The sequence below is a fragment of the Leuciscus leuciscus genome (genome assembly GCF_965113295.1).
Source record: "Leuciscus leuciscus genome assembly, chromosome: 17".
Lineage (NCBI taxonomy): Eukaryota > Metazoa > Chordata > Actinopteri > Cypriniformes > Leuciscidae > Leuciscus > Leuciscus leuciscus.
In genome coordinates, this window is record NC_138741.1 from 28,559,462 (window position 1) to 28,582,412 (window position 22,951).

The following is a 22,951-nucleotide window of genomic DNA, read 5'->3' on the forward strand; positions in this document are numbered from 1 at the left end:
GAGTAATTAATGACAATTACAATTTTTGGGTGAACTTACCCTTTAACTAATGGGACCTTATTGTAAAGTGTTAACCTATTTTTTTTTTATATAAATGACACTTGGTTTGATATGTTGTTATCTAATACAGTAACATTCAGAATTTTTTTTTTTTTTTACATAGCCAATGTCCTGTTTTTTGGTTATTTTGAGTAATAGAGAGGAAAACTAAAAATGACTCTTCTGATCTTTTAGCAGAATTAAACAATGGCAGATCCAAGACAACCTCAACGCAAGCTGTCCAGAGCTGGAGAGAGTTTATACAAGACATTAGGCCTGCAGAAAGGAGCAACATCTGACGAAATTAAGAAAGCATACCGGTATGTTTGTTCAAATAATGCAAATCTTTTGTTTAGCCTAATTATTATTGAAAACAATCCAAATATGTTTAGCTAATCGAAAAGGGTATTTCTCCATAATAAAGCACTCTATTTGATCAATAATTCATGTCAGTTCAGGAAATCATAAATGCAACGTACCTGAAAGGCTTTGTTTTTATAAATCCTCACCATAAGAAAACTGGCGCTGAAGTATCATCCAGACAAGAACCCCAACAACCCAGAAGCGTCAGAGAAGTTCAAAGAGATCAACAATGCCAACACCATCCTCCACGACGAGACCAAAAGAGAGATCTACGACAAGTACGGCTCCATGGGCCTCTACATCGCAGACCAGTTCGGAGAGGACAGCGTTAAATACTACTTCCTCATGAACAAGTGCTGGTTTAAGGTGAGTCATTTGTGTGCATGCAAGTATGTTCTTTGCTTTTAGTTATATAAATAATACAACTCATTGCATGCACATGATCACTATAATAATCCCTTTTTTTGTTTTGTTGAACCTTGTTCAGACGCTCCTTGCGTTAGGGATGATCTTCACGTGCTGCTGCTGCTTGTGCTGTTGTTGTTTTTGTTGTGGAAAATGTGGCGCTACAGAGCAGGAAGAACACTTTCAGTATATGGATCCAGATGAGCTGGCGGCAGAGGAGGAGAACGGAGGTGAGGAGCAGTCATGTTTTCAGGTTTGGAGACTGCAAAGTTTCCCAGTTTCCATCTTGGGCCTGCTTAAAGGGATAGTTCACCCAAAAAACTCTCCCTCAAGCAATGGCGCCACCAGGGGGTGGCCAGGGGTGGCCGTGGCCACCCCTGACCGACTCCTGGCCACCCCACTGGCCACCCCGCTGGCCAGTATAATTTTTAGTAGCATCAGTTATGCATTTCATCCCTAATGCACAGCCAGGCAGGCAAGCCGCTCTAGACCTTCGATCGCACACAGTAGCCAGTACTCCCCCGCCCCTCCGTCCATGCCACTGTTGCGCGCTCAGACAGCAACAGCTCAGCGCGTGCCCGTCGGTCAACAATTTCAAAAGAAGTTAAGAAAGAAGACTACCGCGTCAGTTTGGGTGACAAAGTCATCTGAAGTTATTCCATAGCTTAATATGACGGACAGAAGTCTATTTACATCATTAAAGTTTACGGAAACTCGTTTTCCCTCCTCTGTGGCTGTCAATCATTCTCCATTCAGTATTCAAACAGCGCGCGCGCCTCTTCCGGTTGGATGCACGGTAAAACTCTCTCCAATATGATATATTCACCTTTTTAATGCATTATCTGTAGATAAAATGCTGTGGCTTTGCATAAAATGACTTTATTTTGTTGGAGTTTGTTGCTGTTTTTAAACGACTCACTACCGTGTGCTTGTTAGATCACACACACATCACAAGGACTATGAATCGGAATCAAACGCACAATAACTGGAATTTAAAACTGTGAAACAAATGATCAATAAACTGTTGGACAGATATACACTAGGATTTGTGCGCTCGACATTTCTTCGCCTTGTGCCGTGAACTTTTAAATGCTGCACCCGCGATGCGCATACGCTCTTTGTGCGCTCTGTTTTGAAGCGTTTCATATTATCATGGTTTTGCGCACTGAAAGATTATTAAAAGCCTATATTTTTTATACCTAGCCTGCTCAATAGATTTAAAATAAGCATAATTTAATTGTATATTATTTCTTTGTAGTGTAGGCTATATAAATATATACACTTCTGAATTCTTGACATTAATAAATATAATATATTTGTATCTGCCAGTATCTGCTTTTCCCCAGTAACTGTTTTGTTTGCAATAAATGTACACCTTTGTTGTTGTGCAACTCAAAATGTACACTGTACTGTTATTATGCACATTATATCATTAGTAACATTAAATATAACACAATAAACCATCATATAGTATATAGGAGTTTCCTTAAGTCTTTCTAAAAGTTTACTACAGGCCGGTTTACTACAACAGTAGAAAAAAATTCTGAAATTATGGTTTATAGTTTTGGTGTGCCACCCCAAGATTTTAAGTGGCCCCATCTGGCCACCCCAATGAAAAATTTCTGGAGGCGCCACTGCCCTCAAGCCATCCTAGGTATATATGACTAGCATTGAATAGTGACTGAGTTTTTGAGTAATCATAAAAGTAATCCATACGACGGGTTAATAAAGGCCTTCTGAAGTTAAGTAAAATATGGTTGTAAGAAAAATATCCATATTTATAACCTTAAAACTATAATCACTGGCTTCTGGCAACGGCCGTACACGCATTCACAAGAGAGTTACATGGTTTTCGCGTGAGGTGTCTATTCTCACCTAAGCTTATGCTACATTTACATCATACGTCCGCCAGAACTCAACTCTCATGAACGCGCGTACGGCCGTTACCGGAAGCCAGTGATAAAATATGGATATTGTTCTTACAAAAACCCATCGCTTCACTTCAGAAGGCTTTGGAACCTTATGGCCCCCTGGAACCTTATGGATTATTTTTATGATGGATGAATGCGCTTTTTGGAGCTTCACAAACTCTGGCACTATTCAATGCCATTACTGTAACATCCTGACTGTATGTCCTCAAAGGGACACTGTAGCCCTCGGGCAAGATCCCTGTACTCTCGCGAGATTGTGCAGAAATCAAGATGGCGAAATAAACACCCAGTTCAGAATGTCCGGTGTGCGTTCCAGTTATTTTGTATAAGCTAGTTTAGCCAGTGCGCAAACGAGTAAACATTACATGGTGTCAGAGTAGAGGCTGTAATACTCACGTTCCGACAGAAATATGGATAGTTTCGGCGTCCCAGCACCCAAAATGGATTGGGATTCAGCTAATTTACCGGAAGCGTGGCGACGTTTCAAGCAGCACGCAGAGCTAATATTCTCTGGACCCCTACAGGAGAAACGCGAACAGGACAAATGCAGCTACCTTCACTTATGGATCGGGGAGAAAGGACGGGAAGTTTTCAACACATGGACACTAACAGATGAAGATTCAAAGAAACTGAAAACATACTACGATACTACACCAAAGTCTAACCCGATATACGCAAGATATCGTTTCCATGAGAAAACGCTAGGAGATGGGGAAACTTTCGAACACTTCGTCACGGAACTAAAGCTGCTAGTTAAGGACTGTGGATACCCAAACAGCGACGAGATGGTGCGAGGCCGCATCGTTTTCGCTACAAACTCACCGCGAGTGCGGGAGAAATTGCTTAGCCATGGCACGGAGCTAACGCTAGACCAGCGCTCTCATGAGCTAGCACAAGTCCAGCTCAAAGAGATGGTTGGAGGCAGAGACCTCTACATCGACGCTATACACGCCATTACAAAGCCAGGCCGAGAGAGTCCGCCACAGCACACAGAGAATGTGACCGATGTGACCAAAGACGGCGCCTGTCCAGCCAAAGGCAAGCAGTGCATGAAATGCAAAAAACTCAATCACTTTGCAAAAATCTGCAAGTCAAAGTACCACACAAACACCCATACAATAAAAGTGACACACTGTGGATGAAGACACTGAAGATGAGCAGGTAGAACTTTTTATTGATGGACTTACAACTGAAAACACAGGAAAATGTAACGAACAAACTTATGCTGAAATTGAAATCGGAACTCAGAAAGTTCAATTCAAAATTGACACAGGCGCAAACACCAATGCAATTCTCGTACACATATTTGAAAGACTGTTTAGAGATACTGCCATAAAACCAGCCACCCAAAAGATCTCCGGCTATGGTGGTGAGTTCCTGAAAGTGAAGGGGACCTGTCATCTGAAGTGGTGCAAGTAAAAGAACACCTCCATTGTGCTTGAATTCTACATAGTAGACACCAAAGCACCTCCCAGTCTAGGGATGAGAGCTTGTCTAGACCTTAAGTTGTCTAGACCTTCCTTGGCTGTGGCCGAGGAAGAAGTGAAGCCATGCACAGACACAGACAGCCTCCTTAAAGAATACACAGACGTCTTCTAGGGCATAGGAGAGTTTCCAGGGGAGTGCAACCTCCATGTCGACCCTCACACCACACCAGTAGTATACCCCCCACGAAGAGTACTGATCACTCTGCGAGATGGACTGAAACAGGAGCTCGAGAAGATGGAAGAGAGCAACTTGATCTGCAAAGTGACTGAGCCCACAGAATGGGTCAATGACCTCGTAGTCATAGAAAAACCCCAGACTGGCAAGCTGAGAGTCTGCCTGGACCACAGAGACCTCAACAAGGCGATACAAAGGCCCCACAACCCCTTACCAATTTTAGAAGACATCACCACAAAGCTCGCCGGAGCGAAGTACTTCAGCGTCCTCGATGCCAGATCAGGCTATTGGGCCATAAAGCTGAGTACAGAGTCGTCCCTGCTAACAACATTCAACACCCCCTTTGGCAGATACAGGTTCCTGAGGCTGCCGTTCGGAATCAATTCAGCTCAAGACGAATTCCGAAGGCGTGTGGACGAGACGTATGAAGGCCTCCCAGGTGTAGCCGCCATTGTCGACGACATACTCGTTTTCGGCAAGACAAAGCTTGAACACGACAACAACCTCAGGGCCATGCTGAGGCACACAAGAGAAAGAGGGGTAAGGCTAAATCCTGACAAATTCCAAATAGGTGTATCAGAGGTTAGCTACTTAGGCCACACGCTCTAGCGTGAAGGCGTCAAGCCGGACCCGGCGAAGGTGAAAGCGATATGAGAAATGCAGTCACCCACAAGCAGAGGGTAGTTGGAAAACATCCCCGGGATGATTAACTATTTGGCCAGATTTGCACCACGCCTCTCCGAGATAAATGCCCCACTACGTCAACTACTGAAGCAGGACAGTGAGTTCCTATGGGACAAAAACCACGACAAAGCATTCATGCAGATGAAAAAACTGATAACACATCAGATTACTACTATAGCAGATTCTTTGAAATGGAGCGGCTTACAAGCTGCACCTCACTTGCAGTAATCACCAAGCTCAAGTCCGCGTTCGCTCGTCACGGCATCGCAGAGACAGTCATCAGCGACAACGGACCATGCTACAGCTCTGAGGAGTTCTGCCGCTTCGCAAACGCGTGGGACTTCACCTACACCACCACAAGTCCGCGTTACCCACAGAGCAACAGCCTCGCCGAAAAGACTGTCCAGACAGCGAAGCGCATCCTGGACAAGGCAAGCTGGAAACACAGACCCCTACCTCGCTCTGCTGGAGTAGAGGAACACTCCAGTGGACAACCTCCAATCACCTGCCCAGGTTCTGATGAGCCGACGACTACGCTCCATACTCCCAGTGACCAGCAGGCATCTGCAGCCACAGGTAGTACCCCAGAAAGCCGTTCAAGATAGGCGAAAGGCATCCCAACACCGCCAACAAGCATACTTCAACAGAGGCACCAAGCCTCTGTCTCACCTACCTGCTGGCACACCTATTCGTTTCCATCAGGAGGATGGCTCCTGGAGACCTGCAACAGTAACACAACATGCACACACACACAAGAGCTACCACGTCCAGACAGGAGATGGATAGACTCTACGACGCAACCACTGGCACCTCCTCGAAAGCAGAGATGCTCGAGGCGCCAAAGACACACAACATGCAGACACACACACCAACAACACACAGTCAACGCAACCTGAACCTGCGGACCACCCGCGACTGGCAAACTAACAACAGCCCAACTACACAACAAGGTTTGGCAGCATCTCCAGGCCAAGACAAGTCCTCGATCGCTGCCCTAGAAAACACAAACAAACTTGTAGTTCAACTGTTGTTTCTGATCACTTGCCTCTTGTTAAAACAAAACAAAAACAAGAGAAAATGAGTTTACTTACCTGTTACTTACCTGTTACTTACCTGTTACCTCGAAAACACTGTGAAATCACTTTGACTGCCTGTTATGTCTTGCCTTTTCACTAAACAAAAGAAAACAACGAGTTCACTTACAAGTTACTTGAATCCTACAAGAAATTAAAACCTTGCTTTCTAACTTGAACACTATTGACTTGTTTGCACCCACGTCTTATGTCATTTAACTGCTGCCTGTACCTATTTACATTACAGCAATGACACTAATGACCACAGAATGTATTCAGACTCCTTATATGTGCCTTAAGCACAAGTGTTCTGTTCATGGAATTAATGTTGTGTGTGTTTAGGTAATGCCATTTTTCTCTTAAGAAGGGAGATATAACATCCTGGTTGTATGTCCTTAAAAGGACACCGTAGCCCTCAGGCAAGATCCCTGTACTCTCGTGAGATTGTGCAGAAATCAAGATGCCGAAATAAACACCCAGTTCAGAATGTCCGGTGTGCGTTCCGGTTATTTTGTATAAGCTAGTTTAGCCAGTGCGCAAACGAGTAAACATTACAATTACAAAGCTTGGAAGAGCCAGGATATTATTAAACTGCTCTGCACTGCACTGCTCGTGTTCGGCTGAAAGAAGAAAGTCATATACACCTAGGATGGCTTGAGGGAGAGTAAATTATGGGATCATTTTCATTTTTGGGTGAACTTACTTTTTAAGAACAATTGTTATTAAAGAAAGGCGCATTGTAACTTGTACGATGTTACTTGTGATTCACAGGCAATGACACAGTAATAACAGGACAGCCTGTTCCCAGTCCAGCGCCTGGAGATTCCGGTGAACATTTATTCTTTCCTCCAACAGATGCATATTTAACTTGTTCAGTCATTTTGTGTATTTGTTAGACATCTCATATATATATATATATATTAGTGCTTTCAATAGATTACAAAAAATTAACTAATTAATTAGACATTTTTCTGTAATTAATCATGATTAATAGCACCTAACATACAAGTTTTTAATATATTTTTATGATGTAATACTCAATTTCACATTGAATCTTCAAAATAATGTAGAAACAACATAAAGATAGTATATTTTAAATATTTGTTTAATAGCATCTTTTTACTAAGCACTATGAATCACTGATACTGTGACTGATACTGATGTCACCATTAAAAAATACATTTTCCCTAAGTTTTAGCCAATTTTATCCACAGTAAAAATGAAAGCTATCATTTGTAACATTTAATAATAGGCAAAAAATATAACAACTTTTGATTTAAGTAAACTTAAAACAATCTTCACATAAACCCATTGTATTAAATGTCACATTTAGCTGTGCCTTTAATATATCAGGGCTCAATGCTAAGGGTTTTTTCTACTGATCCAGTCAGACCGGTTCAGATTTGTATCTTCCCTGCTAAAATGCCATTGTTTTTGACCCATGTAACCTTGTAAACAGTGCTTTAATATTTCCAAGCAGGTCTAACATGTAAATATACAGAAATTGAATAATCAAACACTGCACAGCCTTCACTGCATAAATTATAAATTAAATATAGATTAATCCTTATTAAAGCTACAAAAGTGATTCAGTCAAGAGCAGTGAGTGATTTTCTCTTTGTCTTTTGTTATTTGATTAACATTAATGACACAGACAGCAGCAGGTTTATTAGGCTGCTGTCACTTTACAAGCTGACGCACGGCACGGATCTGACACATATCCTATTTCCTCAAAATTTAAAAAAGAATGTTCTGACCCCAAACTTTTAAACAGTAGTATATAAAAGTAGTTTATAATTAATATTATAATTTGAATATCCTTGTAATAGTTTACTATTACTTAACTTATAATAGTGTAATATTATAGTTAAAATGGTTGATACTTTTTTATGTTTATTTTATATATATTTATATTTATATATTAGACAAAGGGGAGCTGGAGCGCTGCTGGTATCCCTTGTATCCTCTGGTGCGCTTGGAAGTGTTAAATGTTCATAAAAAAAATAATAGGAAAAAATCCAGGTCCAGGCACTCAGTAGGATGCAAAAGTTAAAAAGCCTTTGTTTTAAAGGACTAAAACATTAAAACACCAACGCGTATCGGCCCACTGGCCTCATTAGGCTGTTGGTAACAAACAGACAGAATCAAGCCATACTTATAGTTGCATTGATTTCAGGTGTGCCACTCTGGCACTTGCAACACAATGTCTTGGCCACTAGAGGCAATAGTTCAGGTCATGACTAATGCCAGAGGTTAAACCATACAAATACAAGACCAAATGAGAGATCTCCAACTGGAAAAATAGGAGTGACACCACTACAAACATCTAGTGTACTCCACACAACATGCACCAAAAGTCAATAAATATGAATAAGCTAGTTTCACATCATAATTCTTAATTCATAGTGTTGGAAACTTTTCCTTCGTCAAAGCAGAGACCAGGAGACTTGGTTCTTTCTTCAGCAGGATTCTTTATTGAGAACACGAGCTGTCGGTAGCTGCAGTCATCAAGTCTAACTAATGGCAGTGTACATTGCAGTTTATACCTTTCAAGGGGGAGGGATTTACATAGAGGTGGCATGTAAATGAAGTACAGGAGTCAGCCAATTTCCTGATCTCATCAGCATAACAGGGGCATTCAAATTCATAGATGCTAATCCAATCAGCCTGATAGTATCACCCATACCTTCACATTATCATTGCTTAACTTGGGACAATGACACTGTTCAGGAGGTGCATAAAGACAAAAGGTTAATGTCAGACACCTAGGTTGCTTGACTTAATCTTCTTTGAATCTCATCATCTCATCTCATGATTGAATCTCATCATCTCAAAATGTAAAACACAGTGTACAGAACCGTGACCCGGATATAGCTACTCACCTGAATCCAGATTGAAACTTCAAGCTCAACAATAGTCAAGATGGTTTTAAAACAACATGAATAGTGTACAAAAATGGCAATTGGGTCTATTGCATTCAAAAACTAGTCATCATTTACGAACAGCAATACACTATTGAGACAGAACAATTACAAAAAGTGTGAAAGGTCAAAATCTTCATTGAGACCTGGATAACTAGTGGCCCTCAAGGAATAGATCCAATATGTCTCCCTCTGTTTAAGGCGTTTGATTATATCCCCACCCCTGGCATCAAGGCATTTTACACTTGTAGATCTCTCATTTGGTCTTGTATTTGTATGGTTTAACCTCTGGCATTAGTCATGACCTGAACTATTGCCTCTAGTGGCCAAGAAATTGTGTTGCAAGTGCCAGAGTGGCACACCTGAAATCAAAGCAACTATAAGTATGGCTTGATTCTGTCTGTTTGTTACCAACACCCTGATGAAGGCCAGTGGGCCGATACGCGTTGGTGTTTTAATGTTTTAGTCCTTTAAAACAATAAAGGCTTTTTAACTTTTGCATCCTACTGAGTGCGTGGACTTTTTCCTATTCTTTTTTATGAATACATTAGTTTACCTTTTTGCACATATGACTGAACACAAGAATATTTTGCTCTCTCATGTAACAGTTCTATGCTGTCTCAAAAATTAAGAAAGAAAGCTTACTTTTTTGTGTTGTTTAACAGGACACCCTGTGTTTGTAGGAATGCCCATTCCTGAAAAGTCAGGTGAATATCAGCTTCAGTTATTAGCATTAGCATGTTCTGTTCTGTGTGATGTTTGGATAATGTTGTGATTCTGAGGGTTGTTTTGCAGTGAAATGCTGATAGTTTGTGTTCTCCTGCAGATCGAGACACTGCTATACTGATCGCTCCAGAAGCACACAGCAAATGACAACCTGAAGATTTCCTCGTCCTAGAAATGAGGACACGGCTGTTGAAATGTGTTTCAGTGGAAGGCTTTGTGTTGCACACGGTGTCTGTGCAGTATATGTGGATCATTTGATCTCCACGCGTAATGCTATTTCTGTTTACATCATTGCTTGATTTTCATTGCAAAAACACTTTTTCTAAAGCTTCTTTGATGAGGCACACAGATCAGATGCAGCCCTTTAAATGACATCTAGAGCACAATCAAACATATACATGCTTGCCTAAAAAAGTTGCCAAATAACCTGATCTAATAAAATAAGAATCTGCTGTTTTTATAACAACACCATATTTATTGATATCTCGTTTTTTTTTTTTCAGTGTGAACCGATTTATGCACTTTCTGTGCTGTAAGTCACAATAATTCTTAAAAACACAAAGCCTTTGGAACCTTTATTAATATTGTATATGTACGATGTGAAGACGTTAAGACAGTGTAATACAGTGATAACAAATAAATTCATAACTCTTCACAAGTTTTCATAAGTTAACTACTTTAGTTAACATGAATTAAGAATGAACAATACTTCTATAGAATTTATTCATCTAAATTAATGTTAATTTCAACATTTACTACATTATTAAAATCAAAAGTTGTATTTGTTAACATTAGTTAATTATGGAAGCTTGTTTCCTCCACAGAATAAAATTAAAAGATAATTGCGATCTTACAATTGCAAGTTTACATCTCGCAATTCTGACATCTTTTCTCAGAATTGTGAGATATAAACTCACAATTGTGTGTTATAAAGTCCAATTCTAAGGAAATAAAGACTGACTTTTTTTCCTCAGAATTGGATGTTTATATCTCACAATTCTGACTTTATATCATGCAATTCTGAGATAAAAAGTCAGGACTGTGAGATAAAAAGTCGCAATTACCTTTTTTTATATTTTATTCTTTGCTGGAAACAAGCTTCCATAGTTAATGCACTGTGAACTAACATGAACAAACAATGAACAGCTATATTTTTATTAACAAAGATTAATAAACGAATATTTTGCTCATTGTTAGTCTATGTTAGTTAATACATTAACTAATTTTAATAATGAAACCTTATTGTAAAGTGTTACCAAAAATCCATTAGTAATTTATTATCTCTTTGTACATAAACATTGACATTTTATCTAACAGACAATTTTATGTGGTTTATTTAGTTTCAAGCACACTTTGAAATAACCATTTCATAATACATGATCATTTACTATGGTGTCAATCTTTTAAAAGTTTCAAATGAATGTATATAAATGAACTTATGATCAATAGGGCTGGGGTTCAGGTACGGACTGTCCCGCTGAGTTCAAAGGACCACTGAAATTTTGCCATGTAACGGCTAATAATAAAAGAGATTCATATTTTGTTGCTGTTTTGATAGTGGTAATATTGCACAGCCTCAGGGATGGTTTTGTCTGCGATTATGTATGTATATGTATGTTTTTGTTTATAATTGTAATTGTTGGCAAATGACTGCTGCTGCAATATTCATTTATATTATTAATTATGAAAGATTAATAAATAGTTGATTATTGTATCTACTCAAGCTTTCCGTGTGAGTTTGTACATGTGAATTAGCTCTTACAGCAGTGAAAAGGCTATATGTACACATCTGTTATCCAAACCCTCCAAAAGCTTTATCTCACTTTATCGCTAGTTTTTGGAAAGTGACCTTGATGAAAACTAAACATGGTTTCACGGCACCAACTAACTTTTCCGGCATGTTATAGTAGCAGCGTGTGGAACGGCATATGGCTTTAAATTGACTGGAAACTTAAAGTTTCACATTAGTTCATCTTCAAAGTTCTAGAGATTTTATTGCATGCTTTTCAAGCACTAGTTATTTGGAATTTACTATTTGGAAGGATTTATTGTTAATGGCCTCCATGATGAATTTGGAGAAAGTCCAGCTGAGCAAGCAGAACAAGACCTCGACAGACTCGCTTGAACTTTTGGGGTAAGTCTCTCAAACCCGTTCTGCTGCTATTCCAGGTGATTGATCTCGCTTTCTTCATTCTGTTTTGATTCTTTCCTCTAGTTTGCTGGATAATTCAGAGGACGAATACCTCAGCACTCAGTTTGAGTGTCAACATGACGCACACGCTTTTCATTGTCACAGCCTGAAAGACACAAGCTTGAAGCACCAGGACAAAACACAGGCCCGGAGAAAGTTACTCATCACATGTGCTGTGTGCTTGATCTTCATGATCGGAGAAGTCATTGGTGAGAATTATAAGACGTGCACAGTTTAAACAACCTAGACAGTTGACAACAAAATTTACATTACAAGACGTACTGTTACTTCTAGATGCATTTGAGACCAATCAAACTTGAATAGCCTATAGTAACAGATGTTATCATCTCCTGTAGCAGGTTGTGTGTGGTACTGTGTTGACTGTGTGTGGTACTGTGTTCTCGTAGGTGGTTACGCTGCTCACAGTCTCGCTATCATGACTGATGCTGCTCATCTTCTCACTGACTTTGGCAGCGTTTTGATCAGTCTCTTCTCGCTGTGGATTTCCTCCAGACCGCCGTCCAAACATCTGACCTTTGGATGGCATCGATCAGGTGTGTGTGGGTCCTGTAGTCTGCTGGATATATATACACTGCCTGGCCAAAAATGATAATAATTGGATTTAAATAGGCAAATGCTTAAGAGTCTATGATTGGATCAGTATTGCAGTGATTATGTTGCTATCATGTTATGTTTAGCAACAGTTCTTTTAACCCTTGATAGTGTGTAGCTTTTCATTTCTTAAACAACCATGTAGGAAAACACATCATGGCCATATTTCAGGAGGACAATGATTCATCAGGCTCAAACTGTGAAAGAATGTTTGGGAGGAGCATGAAGAATCATTTTCACACATGAATCGGCACCAAGAGTCCAGACCTTAAATTCATTGAAAGTCTTTGGGATGTGCTGGAGGAGACTTTACAGAGTGCTGGACTCTTGCATTCTCAATACAAGATCTTGACCAAAAATGTATGCACCTCTTGATGGAAATAACATCACAACATTTATTTCCATCAAGAGGTACATACATTTTTGCAGTTTTGCAAATAAATGCAGCCTTGGTGAGCAGAAGAGATTTAAAATAAATTATAATTCCAAACTTTTGACCGATAATATACAGTGTATCCGGAAAGTATTCACATCGCTTCACTTTTTCCACATTTTATTATGTTACAGCCTTATTCCAAAAGTGATTGAATTCATTATTTTCCTCTTGTTTAATTCTACAAACAATACCCCATAATGACAACATGAAAGAATTTTTTTGAGATCTTTGCAAATTTATTAAAAATAAAAAGTATTCACAGCCTTTGCTCAATACTTTGTTGATCACCTTTGGCACCAATTACAGCCTCAAGTCTTTTTGAGTATGATGCTACAAGCTTGGCACACCTATTTTCGGGCAGTTTCTCCCATTTTTCTTTGCAGAACCTCTCAAGCTCTGTCAGATTGAATGGAAAGCGTCGGTGCACAGACATTTTCAGATCTCTCCAGAGATGTTCAAGTCTGGGCTCTGGTTGGGCCACTCAAGGACATTCACAGAGTTGTCCCGTAGCCACTCCTTTGTTATCTTGGCTGTGTGCTTAGGATCATTGTCCTGATGGAAGATGACCCGTCTCCCCAGTCTGAGGTCTAGAGCGCTCATGAACAGATTTTCATCAAGGATGTCTCTTTACATTGCTGCATTCATCTTTCCCTCGATCCTGACTAGTCTCCCAATTCCTGCCACTGAAAAACATCCCCACAGCATGATGCTGCCACCACCATTCTTCACTGTAGGGATGGTATTGGCCAGGTGATGAGCGGGGCCTGGTTTTCTCCAGCACATGATGCTTGCCATTCAGGCCAAAGAGTTCAATCCAATTTTGTTTCTCATGGTCTGAGAGTCCTTCAGGTGCCTTTTGGCAAACTCCAGGCGGGCTGTCATGTGCCTTTTACTGAGGAGTGGCTTCCGTCTGGCCACTCGACTATACAGGCCTGATTGGTGGAGTGCTGCAGAGATGGTTGTTCTTCTGGAAGGTTCTCCACTCTCCACAGAGAAATGCTGGAGCTCTGTCAGAGTGACTATCGGGTTCTTGGTCTCCTCCCTGACTAAGGCCCTTCTCCCATGATCGCTCAGTGCAGACAGCTTTAGGAAGAATCCTGGTGGTTCCAAACTTCTTCCATTTACGGATGATGGCGGCCACTGTGCTCATTTGGACCTTCAATGCTGCAGATATTTTTCTGTACCCTTCCCCAATTCTGTGCCTCGATACAATCCTGTCTCAGAGGTCTACAGACAATTCCTTGGACTTCATGGCTTGGTTTGTGCTCTGTAGTGATGTGACATTTGAACCGAGGTGTCGGAGCTTGTGTCGAGAAAAAATGGGCGTGCCAGATGAAGCCGCGAATCGAGGCTTGTGTTGTTAACGTGAAAATCACGTGACTAATGACAAACGAGGCCTCGGTTTGTGTGGATACATCATCGATTCGGTCTGAGTGTCTCTTCCGGATAAAGGGGGTTCGAAACTCGCGCCACCTTGTGGGTGTTGTCAGGAGTAGTAGAAGCAGTTGTAGTAGTGTCAGAGAGTCAGAGAGTTAGAGAACTATCATTGTCATTGTCCTTATTGTGTCATATATGTGTTAGGGCTGTATATTATTACATTATATCAGGTTAGAATAGTTATAGTATATTGTTATTATTAATTATAGTAGGCCTAGCTATATTATAGTCTTGTTATATTAATTAGATAAGATTATTTGGATTGCTTTGGATTTTTGGATCTGGACTGGACTGCTTTTTGATTTGGATTGCCCTTTTTGATTTGTTTCCTTTTTGTGACCTCTTCCCTTTTTCCTGGTAATGGAGCCAGCAAGAAAGAGGAAATCCTCCCCTGTCTGGGCTCAACAGAAGCATCAGTGTCCTCATTTATACCAGCTGGCACTGCCATTTTTATGTTCCCCTGCATCCTCTGTGGCTGGAGAGGTTTTGTCCAAGAAGAGGAATCGTCTAAACCCCAACACACTTGAAAAAATTCCCCAGTGCCATAAGCACAACACTACACTAAAACTAGTAACAGTTCACTTCACAAACCCCCCCAGAAACAATTCTTAACTTTTCCCACCCCAGACTATTCTGTTGCAGTTTACTTTATTACACTCCCTCCACCATAAGCACTGCACTCAACACAGTGTCACGTTTGCTGTTCATACTGTCACTATCCAAACAATTTTTGAATAATTAATGAATTGTGTGTGTGACAGTTGTCTCTGCACAAGTAAATTCAGACAGAGAAAGATACATATTTTATTTTATACCCAGGCAATGGACAAATGTCTGCTCAGGTCATTGGTTCAAAATTTATAAATTTGTCTGCTATTTCTTTGCACAGTAGCTAGGTGTCACTAGTTAGCAATGCTGACTGAAGCTTCGAGTAATGAACCTTTGGGTGAAGCAATGGGCTGCGAGGTCTCAGTGGTTCAGAAAGCTTCATTTTGCCATCACTAGTGCTCTGACATGCACTGTTAACTGTGGGACCTTATATAGACAGGTGTGTGCCTTTCCAAATCATGTCCAATCAACTGAATTTACCACAGGTGGACTCCAGTCAAGTTGTAGAAACATCGCAAGGATGATCAGTGGAAACAGGATACACCTGAGCTCAATTTTGAGTGTCATGGCAAAGGCTGTGAATACTTATGTACATGTGATTTTTTTTTCCATTTTTTATTTTTTTGATAAATTTGCAAAGTTTTCAAACAAACTTCTTTCACGTTGTCATTATGGGGTATTGTTTGTAGAATTTTGAGGATTCTGTAACATAACAAAATGTGGGTTTTTTTTTAAATGATGTCACTAATGTTTATTCCTTTCTTAGGAATTACATTTAACAACTATGCCAACTGTTCCACAGTGTTTCTGTCATTTGTTTTGTCCAGAGGTTTTAGGAGCTCTTCTGTCTGTTATGTCCATCTGGACTGTGACGGTGGTTCTCGTTCTCCTTGCTGTTCAGAGGATCATCAGTGATGATTATGAGATACACAGTGATGTCATGATAATCACAGCTGGATGTGCGGTAGCACTCAACATATTGTGAGTGATTTTATTTGATTTCATTAGTGGTGTTTGTTAAAAAAGCATCACTATTACAACTGTTCATACTCATAGTTAGGTAAGGGAATTAACACTAACCCTAAATGTTAAACTTTGGCATGAAGCTCATTCTACACCATTTGTGTGATAAGCATGAATGATTTCAGCAATTGTGTATTGCATTGCACCACTCACTTTTCTTGCCAGTTGGGTCAGAAAGATAAACTTAATTTAAGTTTATTTTTCTGACCCCATTGACAGATTTTTAAGCTTAAAAAATGTAAATCTATCTTTATTTAAAGTCCCCCTGTAGTCAATAATTGTATCCTTTTTTTTCCTTTGAAAAGAACATGCCTTAAAATAGCTTGAATGTAACTCTACACCCGTGCCTCATTTAGTATTATGTGGTTCTATGAATATGCTAATTAGCCCCGTCTCCACTCTCTCGCCAGCTCAGAGATTCACTTGGCGTTCATTCATATCGCTCTTTACAACGTCGGACCCACGTCGGACACATAAGGGTAATTAATATGATTATCCTTTTGGCTGACTACGTTATCAAACAGATAATAATGTGTTGCTAATGTTACACGAACCATACCGTTCGCCATCTCAGAGTCAGACAGATGCCTTCTCATAATCATCAGAAACGCTTTGAACAAATCGACCCGATTTTTCATATAAACAAAAAACTATACCGGGATAAGCTGGCTTCTCCTGGCTAGTATTCTGTTAATGATATGCTAAAGCCCACCGGCACGCTGACATGATTGGTTACAAGGTAGTTTGTGACGTCAGAAACACCAGCGATTTCAAACCACGTTTTTGAGACTGTCTTTAGTTCACCGCAGTTTTTAAGAGAAAATACTCCGCAATGGTGTTGACTCATGAATTTGCACATGGTTTGTCTTAAAGCATATTAAAAACACCACATAGACATATAAACAACATTAAAAACTTGATTTTCACCACAGGGGGACTTTAAGACTTTGTAATGGAAAACAAGACAAAAATACTAAGTGTGCAAAATGTTAAGTGATTGTAACATTTGTAGAGCATTTGTAGAACATTGTTGTAATTGAACATTAGATTCATTATTATGCATGCTGGGAAATGGCATCTTCCTGTACAGTGTTTTAATGTTTGTTTCCATCAGTTTGGCTTTCATTCTCCACCAGTCTCCGGCCCGTCACTCTCACAGCTCTCTCAGTGTCTCGGGTCATTCTCACGGCCTCACAGAAGAGCACAGGAACACCAGCGTGAGGGCTGCTTTTATTCATGTGCTGGGGGATTTACTGCAAAGTTTAGGTGTTCTGCTGGCTGCCACTATCATCTACTTCAGGGTTAGTAACATTACTACTACTGGCATATACAAAAGTTCTCAGACTTTCACTTTTATGGACTTTTAGTCAGACTTATAAATGTGTTTATGTGATTCATCAGATCAGTGTGTCTCGAATGCTGCAGGAAAGTTCCTCCTTACTAACGCTAACACTAACTCATGATTTTTTGTAGATGTATGAAGTATTTCTCTTTAAGTTCACACAGAGGAACACAGGCATTGATCGTCGTATTTATATCAACATGATCCTCTAACTTAAAATCGTTCTGTCAAATAAATTCTACTTGCTTTGATATTTCATTATCTAATGCAGGGATTCTCAAACTCTTGTGCCAGCCTAACCTCTTTGACAAAATATTTACTTGAGGTACTCCCTGAGACTTTAAGTTAATATTTCAATAATTGAACAACACATTTCAATATTTACAGTTCTGTGACGTCATCGAAGCTCCCTGGTTTTCACAGTGCATTGTGGGATGTTTTAGAGAGCGAATGTTTAAGTGCACTGGAAGGATTTTGCAATTGAGATTAGCCATATTGGCCGACTCCCTGATCAGTGCCCTGACTACTGAACTAGGGAGCTGATTGAGACGCACCCATAGTCTCGGCCTCAGACATCACACCCACGGACTGTGGGCTGAACATCTGATGCATTTGCCACACAAAATTGAAAACACTTTGGTAGTTTCAAAGTCTGTCCAATCATTATCTGATTGGTTTAATTCTACTGGATTTCTGGGAGACGTGTGTCGCATTCTTTAGCGGTCCGCCTGGAAACAAAGCCGTCGAGATGCCAAACCCCCTTATGGAAGAAAGCTTGGCAAATGAAAGCTTTATGGAGCCCAGACCTTCTGCAGTCAGTCTGAAGGTCTGGCTGCGCGAGACTACCGCACCCAAAACATGAGGACCAAGTTCTGGCTGCGCGAGACTACCGCACCCAAAACATGAGGACCAAGTTCTGGCTGCGCGAGACTACCGCACCCAAAACATGAGGACCAAGTTCTGGCTGCGCGAGACTACCGCACCCAAAACATGAGGACCAAGTTCGAGGCCTCTCTCTGTGGAGCTTGTGTGTTTTGCGTCTGATATATGTTGTATGTCCCCTACATGAAAAATAACAGAGACAAAAAAAGGTTCTTTATTGGCATGGTTCCATGAAGAACCTTTAACATCCAATAAATTTGAACAAAAGCTTCTCTATAGTGCAAAATGCTCCTGGAAGGCCACTGTCCTGCAGAGTTTAGCTTCAACCACAATTAAACAAACCAGAACCAGCTAATAAAAGTCTTACTAAGCATACCAGAAACTTCCAGGCAGGTGTGTTGATGGAAGTTGGAGTTTGGACACCCCTTCTATAGTGAAAAATTGTTTGTTAGAGTTTTAAAATTTTCTTCACACTACGAAAAAATGGTTCTTTTATGGCATCATTTTGAAAATCCCTTTGAGGAACCTTTATTTTTAAGAGAGTATGTGCAAATACTTTTTTTTAACAGCTGCATATGCAATTTAAAAAGCTTCCATAACTGTTGTCTCTTTGCCCTAACAGCCTGAATGGAAAATAGCAGATCCAATTTGTACTTTTCTGTTTTCAATACTTGTGCTCGGAACAACATTCACCATCCTGAAAGACATATTCAAAATACTCATGGAAGGCAAGTGATTAGTTGATCCGTATAGGATTGTAAATGCCCTAGTGATTAGTTGATCCGTATAGGATTGTAAATGCCCTAAAATGTTGACACAAAAGCTAATGGTTAAATGGTTAATTCACCCACAAATTAAAATTCTGTCATCATTTACTTACCTTCATGTCATTCCAAACCTGTAAGACTTTCATTCATCTTTGAAATAAAACTGAATGATGTTTAAATAGAGCTTTCTGTCCCTCCACTGACAACTACACAACTACCACTTTGACAAAGTTCATAAAGAGATCGTAAAACATTTACAAAAATTGTGTAAGAGAGCTTCTGCAAGAACCAATGAGGTTCATTCTCGTGTTACGCAGCGCGTTTGAGCTTCCGCAAGAACGAATGAGGTTTGTTCTCGCTCGCCAAGCAAGTACGGTTGAGCTTGTTTATGTTTGCCGGTCAATGTTTATATATGAATAAAAGCCTAAATTCAATCAGTTCATCATATAATGATCTGTGGATAATCTGTTCATCATACAGTCTCTTCAGAAAATTTGGACTAAATTAAATGTTTGATCCATATGGATTAGTTTCACAATCTTTTTATGATCTTCATTTGTGTACTGAAGATAAACGAAAGTCTTATGGGTTTGGAACGACATGAAGTGAGTAACCGTGTTGGTTTTGGGTGAACTAACCCTTTATTGTTTTATCTGAAGGAGTCCCGCATGGCATTGACTTCGACTCTGTGAATGACGTTCTGCTGGCAGTGGGCGGAGTCAAATCTACACACAGTCTGCGCATGTGGTCTTTAACTGCGAGTGAAACGCATCTCTCCGTTCACACGGTCATAGGTAATACATGTACACGTTTAAATGCTTCTTTAAAAAATGTCTGTTGTTTAACCCAAACAAATGATTTAATTTCCAGATGAGCAAACCAGCCCACAGACTGTGCTTATGGACATGACCAAAATACTCCAGATAGAATATGGATTCAGCAATATCACTGTTCAAATGGAGTCTTATTGCTTACAGTGCCAGGAACCGATGGACTGACATAGCATTTTAGCTTCTCATTACACAGGTTGAGTGTAATAAACGTATATAAATATATACATGTTTTCCAAGGCACACGTTTTTGTAATTAAAATGTCTGTTTATCAGACATTGTGGTCAAAATTTGAATGAAAATAACTGTTTCAAAACCAGCATAAGACTCTTCTCCTTTTGTTTTCCATGGAAGCAAAAAAAAAAAAACATATGGGTTTAGAACATGTAGTACAATAAATGAAACGATGGACTTCAGAAGCTCAAGAACGACATGAGCGATCAGTAAATGAGTTTAAACAATGACAAATTTTATGTCATATTTGGTTCTGCAAATTCAAATGTATATTTTACTCAAGATTGAAATGCAAACCACACATCACAAAACAAGTTAACATTTTTCTCCTGGTTCATAAATATACATCTTCACTTATATTATTCAAGTATAATCCACAGCCAAAGATCCTCCATTTACTTCTCTAAAGATAGAGTTAAGCTTGAAGCCAGATAAAGTGCATATTCATCATGCTAGCATAGTGCATTTCATTATTTTCAAATCCATTTTTGTCTGGTACACACACATTGATATGCCCACTGGTTCATTTAGCAGTTTCCTTTTGCCGATCTGTCCAGTATTTAGCGTAGGCCTCGTGGAACATGTTCTTGCAGCTGATCTTGGCCTTCAAGCGGGAGCAGATGAGGAAGGAGCCGCCCATCTTGCGGTGCAGAGAGTAGGTTTCCTCCGGCGGAGGAGTCAGACGCTCCTTCAGCATCACAGGGATCAGCCTGTGGATCCGCTCCGTTGTGCTCTGGGAACCGAAGTCAAACGGCTCGTCTGACGCGAATGCTTCCCCGAGGATCATCACCGCATCCACATGGGCGTCCTTCATCGCCTGAAATGTTGAAAAGAGTGAAGTGAAATTGCACTCAAGGTTGTGCGCCATTCAGAACTGACTTAAGAATTTCAGTTATAAATTTGAACTGAGGTTAAGTAGGAATAAGGGAATACAATGTCTATGTGGTGTTTTTATGCTTTAAGACAAACCATGTGCAAATTCACCAGTCAACACCATTGCTGAGAATTTTCTCCTTAAAACAGGATTGAAAATAAACAGTCTCAAAAACGCGGTTCGAAATCACTGGTGTTTCTGACGTCACAAACTACCTTGTAACCAATCACGTCACAAAGGGGGTGGGCTTAAGTATATCATTAACTATGACCACTCTGAAGCATGCGAGTCTCAAGAGGAGCCAGGTTACCCTAGTATATTTTCATGTGCATTTAGCATATAGCGGGTGAATTAAGTATATGATGTTTATTACGATGTTATGATGAACTATATGCCTTTCTCCACTGACGTTCTGAGTTCAAAGTGTTTATGATGATTGTTAAAAGGCCAGCTGTCTGACTCTGAGATGGCGAACGAGAACATAGTTCGTGTAACATTAGCAATATATTATTAGCGGTTTGATAATGTAGTCAAGCAAAAGGCTAATCAAATTTATTACAGTGATGTGTCCTATGTTGTAGAGAGCGATACATAAAACGCATAAAAACCATTGTGATACATCGACTTGTAGACGAGCCTGTATAATTCAATATTCCACTTCTTCTGAATCAGTTTCTAGTTCAAACATACAAGGTTGAATTAAACCAGTATTTCTACTTGCCATTGTGTAGCGTTTACTACAGTTAAGTTGAGTGAGTTGATCAGGTATTCTAAGCTCTTGTGATTGAGGGGCTGTTTACACAACACTGTTTTCAACTAAAAACGTAAAACTTTTTATGCTTTTTGGCCGGGTTTCAAAGTTCAAGTTTTTGAAAACGGTCTCCGTGTAAACAGAAAAAACACGAATCTGTGAAGACGATGACGTCATGCACATGTGTATTACGAGTTCAGTTTAATGTTTCATCGCCATCTAATGGCCTGGCAGCAGAATTAGGGCTGGGTATCGTTCAAAAAATTTCGATACCAATACCGATACCGATACCTTGATTTCGATACCGGTTCCTGAACGATACTTTTTTCGATACCAATTTTATGAAATCCATTTTAACAAGATTACATTACACATTACCTCAGAAAAACTTTGGTTTTATTTTTTCAGTTTGACTCATGCTCCTTAGCCAGTGCACAAAGGAACAATTTTTTTTTTTATAAAGAGCTCATGCTCACCAAAGCTGAATTTGTTTGATCAAAAATACAGTAAAACTTGTAACATTGTGAAATAGTATTACAATTTAAAATCTTATTTGAATATATTTTAAAATGTAATTAAGTAATTTATTTTATTTAATTGCTGAATTTTCAAAATCATTACTTCAGTGTCACATGATCCTTCAGAAATATGAAAACAGTTTGCTGCTTAATATTTTGGAAACTGATACATTTTTTCATGATTCTTTGATGAATACAAATTTCAAACAGCATTTATTTGAAACAGAAATCTTTTGTAACATTACACATGTTTTAAGGTAATTTTTGATCACTTAAATGCATCCTTACAAAAAAAAAAATCTGACACATATTTGAACGGCAGTGTACATTCAATAGGTCATTATTGCGATATAATTACTGTCAGAGTGATCAACAAGGTATCTCTTCATTTACCAGTCGAAGACGGAGCAACTTTCTGCTCTTATCGTGCACTGTCAAGGTCTTCATCATATTTGTCGTGGTAACGGTCTTTGCAGCAATTATTTTACCGCAAATACTGCATCGCGCGCTGTTGGCATCGAGCCTGGAGAAATGTAGCCACACTTTTGATCGATTTTTCCACATCTTTAGGGTATTGTGATTGTGTGTGTGTGTGAGTGAGAGTGTGTGTGTGTGTGTGTGTGTGTGTGTGTGTGTGTGT

General features: G+C 39.6%; 3 protein-coding genes and 1 long non-coding RNA gene across 5 annotated transcripts in view; 2 read left to right on the plus strand and 2 right to left on the minus strand.

Moving 5' to 3' along the window:
• The first annotated feature begins 243 nt into the window (after window positions 1-243).
• Window positions 244-11,522, plus strand: dnajc5gb (DnaJ (Hsp40) homolog, subfamily C, member 5 gamma b). Its single transcript, XM_082142991.1, has 6 exons — window positions 244-359; window positions 555-768; window positions 890-1,037; window positions 6,929-6,985; window positions 9,744-9,785; window positions 9,905-11,522. The coding sequence occupies exons 1-6, from the start codon at window positions 247-249 to the stop codon at window positions 9,949-9,951; spliced, it is 621 nt and encodes a 206-aa protein (XP_081999117.1). The 5' UTR covers window positions 244-246; the 3' UTR covers window positions 9,952-11,522.
• On the minus strand, window positions 3,072-6,922 carry LOC309479112. Its single transcript, XR_014199162.1, has 2 exons — window positions 3,521-6,922; window positions 3,072-3,478 (listed from the first exon to the last, which is right to left on the minus strand). It is a non-coding gene; the product is annotated as an uncharacterized lncRNA (long non-coding RNA).
• Window positions 11,523-11,663: 141 nt separating the features above from the next.
• LOC309479110 (proton-coupled zinc antiporter SLC30A2-like) lies at window positions 11,664-20,253 on the plus strand. Its single transcript, XM_082142993.1, has 8 exons — window positions 11,664-11,938; window positions 12,020-12,204; window positions 12,403-12,549; window positions 15,917-16,070; window positions 17,227-17,413; window positions 18,959-19,064; window positions 19,763-19,897; window positions 19,974-20,253. Exons 1-8 carry the CDS (start codon window positions 11,859-11,861, stop codon window positions 20,099-20,101), a joined length of 1,122 nt encoding a protein of 373 aa, XP_081999119.1. The 5' UTR covers window positions 11,664-11,858; the 3' UTR covers window positions 20,102-20,253.
• Window positions 20,254-20,382: 129 nt separating this feature from the next.
• Window positions 20,383-22,951, minus strand: part of coq8ab (coenzyme Q8A-b) — a 189,921-nt gene continuing 187,352 nt past the window's right edge. For both annotated transcript variants that reach the window (XM_082142980.1, XM_082142979.1), the window contains exon 15: window positions 20,383-20,985. In XM_082142980.1, the coding sequence (XP_081999106.1) occupies window positions 20,692-20,985 (294 nt within the window). In that variant the 3' untranslated portion in view covers window positions 20,383-20,691. The remainder of the gene's footprint in view (window positions 20,986-22,951) is intronic.